This window comes from Phoca vitulina, unplaced genomic scaffold (assembly GCF_004348235.1).
Source record: "Phoca vitulina isolate PV1807 unplaced genomic scaffold, GSC_HSeal_1.0 scaffold27, whole genome shotgun sequence".
Lineage (NCBI taxonomy): Eukaryota > Metazoa > Chordata > Mammalia > Carnivora > Phocidae > Phoca > Phoca vitulina.
This window is the reverse complement of record NW_022589730.1, coordinates 27,210,097-27,219,457: the sequence shown is the minus strand read 5'-3', so window position 1 is coordinate 27,219,457 and position 9,361 is coordinate 27,210,097. Positions and strand designations below refer to the sequence as shown.

At 45.1% G+C, this 9,361-nt stretch overlaps 1 protein-coding gene across 3 annotated transcripts in view; it reads right to left on the bottom strand.

The window, feature by feature from the left end:
• Window positions 1-54: 54 nt before the first annotated feature.
• Window positions 55-9,361, bottom strand: part of EPG5 (ectopic P-granules autophagy protein 5 homolog) — a 57,091-nt gene continuing 47,784 nt past the window's right edge. The window contains exons 19-24 of one of the 3 annotated variants that reach the window (XM_032422708.1): window positions 9,205-9,315; window positions 7,858-7,980; window positions 6,790-6,956; window positions 5,719-5,940; window positions 3,363-3,486; window positions 55-450 (exon numbers count right to left, since the gene is read on the bottom strand). In XM_032422708.1, the coding sequence (XP_032278599.1) occupies window positions 262-450; window positions 3,363-3,486; window positions 5,719-5,940; window positions 6,790-6,956; window positions 7,858-7,980; window positions 9,205-9,315 (936 nt within the window). In that variant the 3' untranslated portion in view covers window positions 55-261. The remainder of the gene's footprint in view (window positions 451-3,362; window positions 3,487-5,718; window positions 5,941-6,789; window positions 6,957-7,857; window positions 7,981-9,204; window positions 9,316-9,361) is intronic. The other 2 variants (XM_032422706.1, XM_032422709.1) reach the window with 2 other exon arrangements.

Sequence of the window (9,361 nt, the reverse complement as noted above, 5' to 3'; positions counted from 1 at the left end):
CCTAGCTTTGTGCAAGTTTCTCTCAAGCAACATTTTAGGCCATAAAGCTACTGCCTAACTGCCTGCCTCCAACTTCTTTTACGGAAAAAGTAAGTATCCTATTTAAGCCATTACTGTTTTGGAGTTTTCTCTCCATCACAGCCAAACCTAACCCTAAGTTGTAGACAAGTTAACAACGACCTCCTAAAAAGCAATTCTCACTGGAGGAATACACTGTGTAAACCTTAACCCTCAATGGCTCGGTTTCAATCATTCATTCCCTCACGCATTCATTCCCTCGAGGGGGCTGACGCTCATTCGCTCACCCAACAAAGGATCAGTGACGTCCAGCTGCACCGACAAGCTGCAGGGCGGAGAATGGGATTCCAGTGTGGCCTGTGTCCACAGACCAACGGTTTCCTGGAACTCATAATGTATGCGCTCCATGTTCAAATACTCCATCCACAGATCCTAGAATTGAACCACAGGACATTAGCTTTCATGGATGAATCACATATTCACATATAAAACTAAATATTTAACTAAAAAGTAGACCAGTAAGGTTTGGCACGAGATGGTCCATACCAAGCTCTCCAGTATTAGGATGAATCACGTTTAAAATGGACACTAACAGGGGTGCCTGGGTGGCTCAGTCAGTTAAGCACCCGACTCTTAGTTTCAGCTCCAGTCATGATCTCATGGGTCTGAGATCTCACCCTGCATCAGGCTCCGTGCTCAGCGGGGAGTCTGCTTGAAGATTCTCTCCCTCTGACCCTCCCCCCACTCCCACGCATGTGTGCTCCCTCTGTCAAATAAATAAATCTTTAAAATATGTATATATATATACACACACACACAAACGCATATATAAAAAACAGAATGGACACTAATAATCTTAGCAGGTGTTTGATTATGTACCAAGATCAGAAAAAATAATTTTAACAGCCCCACCAACTGTACATTTATAAATTATATACACATAGTACTGAGCTAATAAATTATAAAAAATGAGTAAAAGTCAGAAATTTTAAAGAGATAAATAACAAATACATTGGAAAGTCGTTGAATCTGGATGAGATCAGGCCCTTGGTCCCAATACCACTCTACAGCAAATACAGGGGACAGAGAGACATATTAAACCACACTAACAAAGATAAAATCTATAAAATCCAGACTGTGGGGAAACTATATGAACGAACTATCCAGTTTCTTCAACAGACAAACTGCGAGGGGAAGAAAAGGAATAGGTGAGGACCAGTAGATTAAACAGATTTAAAGAGCTATCAACCAATCACAAAACGAGGATCCTGACTCAAAGTATAAAAATGAAAATAAAACTTTTATGACATTTATGAGGTAACCAGAAACTGGAACACTTAGATATTTGATATTAAGAAACTGCTGTTAATATTTTTCAGATATAAATGCTACTGGGTTAGAATACTTTTTTAACCCTCATCTTTTGAAATCTACATGCATCAAATGCTTTCTAGGATTAGTTCCAAAATAACATGGTGAAGGGAGTGGACGGGCTATAGATAAAATTCGACACCTGGTACCCAGCAGGCAGAGGGAGGAGAAGGGCATGTGTGTTGCACTATTCCATTTTTCTGTATGATCAAATTTTTTCTATTACAAAAGAAAATAAATAATAGATAAAAGGAGAAAAAACAGAAGTTTCAGTATTCTCTTCCCACATTCCAATGAACTGTCTTGCATATTTTGAACTACGCCTACTTCACTTTGGTGATCAATACATATCAGAATGGGAGACCGTCTTCAGTGAAAAGAAACGGCAGCTCTCCATGAACACTAAAAACTATATCAAATATGGACTATGGACTATCGTTTTGTGAACAATTTATTTTTCTGATTTTAAGTGTTTAAAGGATTCCTCTAAACCTACAAATGTCTCTGGTTTCTCAATGAGTACACTGCCATGTAGTCCTAAATCATTACTTCCAAACCACGGCATGAGGCATTCCAGACTCAGAGGAGAAACTCCGAAGTCATCTCGGTCACAAGCCTGAATCCCAGAAGCCCCAAACAACTGCTGGAGGTGCTGTACCAGTCCCCCCTACTATGTATACATGGCTCCTTTAAGAGGGATCGCTAATGTCACCTTCTCTGCCTCTGTGCTAAATAATTGCTGACAGAGGCTAACGATTGAGAATACAAAGAATTAACAGTGGGCAAGCAGAGATGTCTCAGAAACCACAAAAAGACAGAACAACTCTAAATGTGACCTACAGATCAAAAAGTGGAGCTATAGGGGCGCCTGGGGGGCTCAGTCGGTTATAAGCATCTGCCTTCAGCTCACGTCAGGATCCCAGGGTCCTGGGATTGAGCCCTACATCAGGCTCTCTGCTCGGTAGAGAGCCTGCTTCTCCCTCTCCCTCTGCTGCTCCCCCTGCTGTTCTCTCTGTCAAATAAATAAATAAAATCCTTAAAAAAAAAAAAAAAGTGTAGCTATAAAATCAAATGGCAAAGACTTTAAAAAAAAAAAGAAAGAAAGCTATTAATTCTGTCGATACTGGGGAACCAAGATAAATATCTGAGAACCAAGAAGCTATGATTAATTTTTAAAAACACTGACCAGACATCTACTACACACAAATTCTTAGGTAAGGCCTTGGCATGTAGAGGATAAAGAAGAGATGAACACGGAACTGACTCAAAGGATTTCAGGACACCAAGACTGCCTATTTATGTTTCCTGTTTCTCTGGCCCTGTATTCTCAGCCTTATTTCTCAATGCCCTAAATGTCGTTACTTCTCAGGGCTCTGGCTTCATTCAGTCCTCTTCACAATCTAAATGCTCTACTACCATTAAACCCACATTTCCTACCCTGCCCCATTCCTGAATTCTAGCATCCCCTCCCCACCAAATCCTGGATAGAGCATTCTCCTTGAAGCCCCTCTGGCACCTCCTCTTCCAGTGTTCTGGATCTTTGTTAACAGTATCTCTAGCTGCCCAAGCTAGAAATCTGGGTGTTCTTATATATCTAATCAATCCTACTACTGTAGATCAATCCCACCTGTGTATCTAATCTGAAAATCCTCCTGATCCTACTGATTCTTCTTCAACATACTTTAAATTCATCCATTTATCTAATCACTCCTGTCATTTCATGGCCCCTTCAAACAAACACTTCAGAACAAAATCCAAATTCTTTGGAAAGGCATTTTTGGTCCTTAGAAATTTAACCCCTGTTCACCTGTCTGGCATCATCTGCCCTCCTCGGTGGTTACACCCCATCTGCACCTCTTGAACATGCCTGTGACCCCATTTCCACATCAGTAAGTGGTTTTAACGTCAGATTAAGACTGTGACCTATTTGATGACAGTCAGGTATGCTAAAAGAGACACTGCCATAGTCTCACCTGCTGATTCTGCATCACTTTTGCTAGCCTGTGAATATCGTAATGCTTTGGTAGAGAAGGGATATAAGTATCTCCTTTTTGAAAATTCTCATCTTCCAGCCATAATATATACACATTGAAGAGCCTAAAAGAAAAAAGACAGAATTATATAAAATACAAAAAGATGTGCAGACAAATGAAGTTTCTTACATCTCTAGGAACACTGTCACTACTACATAGAAGTAAAAAGCACATATTACCGAAAATGTTTCCAACCACCACCGCAGGCCCATGAAGCTCATGGGCCAGCAGGGGAGGAAGGTCACAAATCCTTACAATATGGTACAGTAATTGCTACAACAAGGCTGTGAGGAAAGGACTCTGTAAACTCTATTATTAAAGTTGGGGTAAATACAACATAGAGATTAAAAATAAATGGAAGAGGTGATTTTAACGTAGACCTAAGATCTGAATTTGGAGTTTTTCCTTCCTGGGCAATCCAGTCACAGTGAGCCTCAATGGTTGGAAAAGTTTAAATAACATTCCAGTAAACATATTTTCTCTCTTTCAGAGAAAACATTAAAAGCCATCTTAGGGGCACTCGGTGGCTCAGTCAGTTAAGTGTCTGCCTTCAGCTCAGGTCATGATCCCAGGGTCCTGGGATCGAGCCCCGCATCAGGCTCCACGCGCGGCGGGAAGCCTGCTTCTCCCTCTCCCACTCCCCCTGCTTGTGTTTCCTCTCTCGCTGTGTCTCTCTCTGCCAAATAAATAAATAAAATCTTAAAAAGAAAGAAAAAAAAAGCCATCTTAAACTTTCGCAACAGAAGAACCTGCCAGCTTTAGACTCAATGACGCCCTCCTGCTTCAAGGAATCACAAACAAAACTCAAAGTATGTGTATACCTTGTTCCCATTAACAAGGAATAAAACAAAGCCTGGCTAAAAAAAGAAAAAAAAAAAATCTCCATTTTCCAGTAAAAATTTTTTTAAAAATTTAATGATGTTTCCTTTGTTTTTATAAGGAACACAGTCCAGTTAGCTAGGCTCACCGGTATTCCAAGCAGCTGTTTGCAGCAAAGGGAGGACTAGAGGAGTCCATGGCTCACGAACTGCTGGGTGGGGTCTGGGAGCTGGCACAGTTTGGCTTTGCTCAGTAACATGGAAAACTACCTCCCTGACCTCCGAGGCAGCCCGTGCAGGAAGAGGGACAGGACTCTGAGGCTCTCACACACAGACGAGGCCAGTGTGGAGTTCTCTTCCAGCTCCTGATTCAGTTACATGGCTACTTAACGAACATGCCAAAGGAAGGGGGGGTTTACGAGAGGCAGAAGGGCACATCAAACTTTCTTGGCTGATCTAAATGTTCAAAGATTAAGCCTCCCCACTGCTTAAACCTGGCTAAAACTAAGTTTTCCTTCAAGCAAGATAAGGGGAGAAATCATCCCAGAGGCAGAAAGATAGCCCGGAGGGCTTTCAGGTCAAGCAAGCCTGAAGCCTCAGAGCTGGATCAAAACCCCGGGTTTCCTCACCAAGACATTCAGCATTCAGGGCTAATTATTAGAAACCATTTTTATTAAGTCTTATTTAGAAGACTAATAACTGGTTTATGGCAAGCGTAAATGAAAGGTAAAGGACTAGTGTGAAAGGGACCACACTTACTTCAGAGTTCTTAACCTTTGGGGAGATATCCATTTTATGCCTGATTTTAGAAGCGATTTTTTGGTTTTTTTTTTTTAAAGATTTTATTTATTTATTTGAAAGAGAGACAGATAGCGAGAGAGGGCACAAGCAGGGGGAGTGGGAGAGGGAGAAGCAGGCTCCCCGCCGAGTAGGGAGCCTGAAGCGGGGCTCGATCCCAGGACACTGGGATCATGACCTGAGCCAAAAGCAGATGCTTAACAACTGAGCCACCCAGGCGCCCCTTAGAAGTGGTTTTGGGTGATTACTAGACCCTACCCTACCCCAGGTAGATTCCAAGAGGTGTATGGACTTTGCTTAAAGAACCCTGCCTTGCTCATGAAGTTCCTTTAGAGAAGTTTCCTAGCAGGCTTTACTAGATGTTTACCTGCTGTGACCGACTGTTTTGGTTTCTGTTATTACATAGAGAAACAGAAGAGGACATCAGCCCCTCTAGTTTAAGACCTTCCATTCAGACTCCAGGCACCTGACAGAGCTATATCCAAATTGCCAATTCCCTTCTCATGAGGAACACAGAGAAGAAGCATTACAAGATGCAAACCTAGCCCAAACCACCCTCCCTATTCAATCTAACAGGGCTGAGAGAATGACATCTGGCAGTCTGGAGCACAAAGAGCTGCTCCAGCAGAGTACCCGGTGCTGCCAACGACAGCACAGAGGGCTAAAGAACCACGGCCCACCTCACGAGCTCCGTGTGCAGCTCTGGGGAAGTCAGGTAGCCGGGGCTGCCAGCCTGGCTGGCAGGTGGCCCTCCACTGCCCTCTGCTGGAACGCGGAGGGCCTTGCTCGCAGCATGGTGGAAGTCGGCCACCTCCGTCAGGCGCCTCTTCATTTCTTTCAACAAACTGATATGAGCAGGGCTTTGAAAAAACCTTCTTCCAATACAACCATCTATGGGTAACCTTAAAAAATACAAGCACAGATCACAAGATCAACACAAGATGCTCTTCCTATGTGGCACACAACTGCAATCAGTTAATTCAATGGCTATGAATACACCACATTAAATCAATACCTGTTATTTCTACCTCAGTGGTTGGTACGAGGCTCCAACAAGAGGGTGTGTATGAAAGCAGTTTTAAAAAGAATGCAATGCTACACAAATTTAAGATATTATCACGACTCAGCGGTACAGAATAAAGACAGTCTCTGCTCTAGAAGAAGTTGCAAGCTGGTAGAAAACAGAAGAGCCCAAGAACCAATATCTGTACGTTCTGAAGGACTGAGTTAAGGGAGTGAGGGTGAGCTAGGAATTGAGCTGGAGCCGGAGAACACGGTCAGTGACAGTGGGCAGTTCCAGCTGCCAGAGTCCCTTAATACCCAGGGGAAATGTTAGACACCCCCAGGCACAGCCCAAGGGCTGCCAGGCAGTGCCTGGCCTTTGTCTACACCTGCTCTGGCCAGCACAAGTCCGCTTGGATGACCCCCGCAACGGTCACACGAGCAGCCTGCTTGGGGCAGTTTCTCTCCCTTTGCGGCTCCAGGGGCTCTATACTGCACCTTGCCCAGCTCCAGGTGCTGTCCTCACCTCAGGGGGTATAGGGGATGGTAAAGAGAGAGCTGCCACAAGATACCCTAAACTCAAGACCTGTCTAGTCTAATAAATGTGAAACAGAGAGGCAGACTCCTAACCAGAGGCTGAAGAATGGTTCCAACTCAGAGGCCACAGTGTGAGAACACAGAGCATGAGAGCAGAGTGCAAAGTCAAGAACAGGTTCAAGAGACACCTACAACAACACTGGGTACCATACCCATATTGCGGTCCTGGGCGGTGAAGATACAGGAGGAAGAACTTCTGCCAAATGAGAGGCAGAAGAGGGTGATCAGAAGGTGTGACAAGGGCCTGGTGCGCCCAACGATAAATCAGCAGCCTCTGCAGGGATGGGACGATGGGGAGCTTCAGCTGGGCCTGGGCTTTCTACAAAAGAGGAGGGGCTTTGAGCAACCATGATATGATCACAGTTCCAGACACTCTGCTCTTTCTAAATGATCCAAATAAAACACTGAACATTTTGTTTTCATTCAGTAAGAAAAAAAAGTCCTATAAACCTTACTTTTCCAACCCACTAGCTGACACAAGGTTACTCCTTGGTAGCAAAACATGTGGGGCAGTTTTTTTTCTGTCAAAACATTTCATAAGCCCCCAGACTGGAATGCGTCTTAACATTTTACCTCATTTCCGTGCCTTTCCAGTCCTTTGCGCACAAAACGCCACAATACAAGGGAGCAGAACGATAGGAAAATCAAGTCAATTTTACTGTCAAACGTTAGGAATCTCTTGAGAACTTGGATTTGAAAAGAACTGTCAAGAATGATAAACTCCTTGACAGGGTCTGAAACCCAAAATCCAACTCCCTATTAGGAGACCTTAAAATAGGTCTTTCATTCTAAAGCCTTATCCCAGTCTTCTTCTCATTCCATGAGCCTAAAGATCAGCTAGGGAGCTTTTAAAATAAATTCCTGGTCCCACTCCAGACTTAGAAACTCAGAATTTCAAAAGCTGGGGTCCGGGAATCTGATTTTTAACAAGCTCTCCAGGGGACTGATGCACAGGACACACACTGGAAATTGTTTTAAAACGAGGGCAAACCCCTCCACCCCTGCATGAACACAGACTTCAATCGTTAGGTTGTGACTCTTTATGCTAAATAAAGCTTGGAAAGGAAGTATACACTTCAATTATACAGTTTTAAGCACTGGTTTGGATGTTGTGCTTTCCAAGCATTTACATGAAAGAAAACGCAGAAGTTCAAAAGCTATTAGATGGATCCATCAATAAACCACCTTCTCCCACTCAAATGCAGAACTGCTTTTTGCACCTTCAGAGCTTGGTCAGGGGTAAAAGCAGAGTTTATCACCAATTCCCCTTCGACAACTCGACGGAGCTGGGAGTCTTCTTCAAAGATGGATTCCACGTTCAGTACTGTCCAGGCGAACCAGACCTACAAGGACAGCAGGTAAGAGTGAGGGGAATGAGCAGCTCACTCAGACCAAATCATCCCGACATTCTACAAATGCGCATCTCTTCTACCAGATATCTCAATCAACAAATATTTATGGTTCCCCAAATTAACAGAGTTCTTATACCTATCACTGTTCTTGTCACAGGTCCAAACTTAGATAAAACAAATCACTGAAAAATGCTAAATTCCCTCAGAAACGCCACTTCAGTAAAAGAAGACGTTTGTTCACACAATAATTATTTCTTGGGCAGGTTCCATAGGCACGAGGGACAGGAAAGAGGGCCAGATCTGAGCTCTGCCCTCAAGTTTTCCATCTCTTCGAGGAGACAAGACTAACGTTTAAGTAACTACAATGCGAAGCGAGAGGTGCTGAGCACGGAATCAGGAGTCAAGTGCTGTGGGAAGCTGGCGGAAGGAGCGCGGGGCCACGGAGCGGGCATACCACAGACAGCTCTGCATGGAGAATGGCCGCGAAGGCGTGCCTGGCAAGAGGACCGGTGAGGCGGGGGCGGAGAGGCGGAAACACCAGGGACCCGTGTGGGTGACAGCAAGGAGTGTGCCGCAGCTGGCTCACGAGAGGTAAGAGGAAGAGCGGGGGCAAGACCGATGGGAGGCTGAAGGCTGTCACTACTGGTGGGAGTGATGAATCGGGGACGTAATGTGACACATGACGTCAGACGGGGTAAGAATGAAGAAAAGCTGCCGCTGCTGCTCATGGTGTAAGAGCAGCCAACACCGAGTCCGCGCCGTGTGGCTGGACTGAGCACGGGGCTGAGTGCACTACATGCAGGTGCAACCGTTACTCCATTCCACGGCAGAGGGAACTGAGGACAGAGAGGTAAGCAAGCCGCCCGAGGCACAGGGCTAACAAAGAGCAGACCGGGCCCGGGGCGGTCCGGCTCCAGCGTCCACTCTTAACCATGCTGCTGGGCAGGCTCTGCCATCAGGCACACCAGGCCCGACCCCGAGCTGTCTGACACTCTGCCAGCCACTTGGCTCCACGAAACCTCAGTTAACTCCTCTGTGAAACAGAAGAGCAACAGCGCCACCTCAGCAGAGGGCCACTGGGAGGGTTACGTGGAAAAGCATTCTAATACGTAGTAGGAGGGGCGCTACTTAAAGCTGGTAGCGCTGTATCAGCATAGATGATGACAACAGTAAAAGTTCGCGAAGATTACCAACGGGCCGCAGGGGCGCTCCTACCTGGGTGGGCGTGGCCAAGCCCTCCACGAAGGAAGGAGTGATGTTGCCAGCCACGATCCAGCTCACCAAAGAAGAGAGCAGACTCCGATCACAGTGGTAACCCAGAGCATTCTACACACGGGACAGGATGTGCAGCAGAGAGAAGAGGCTTTAAAAA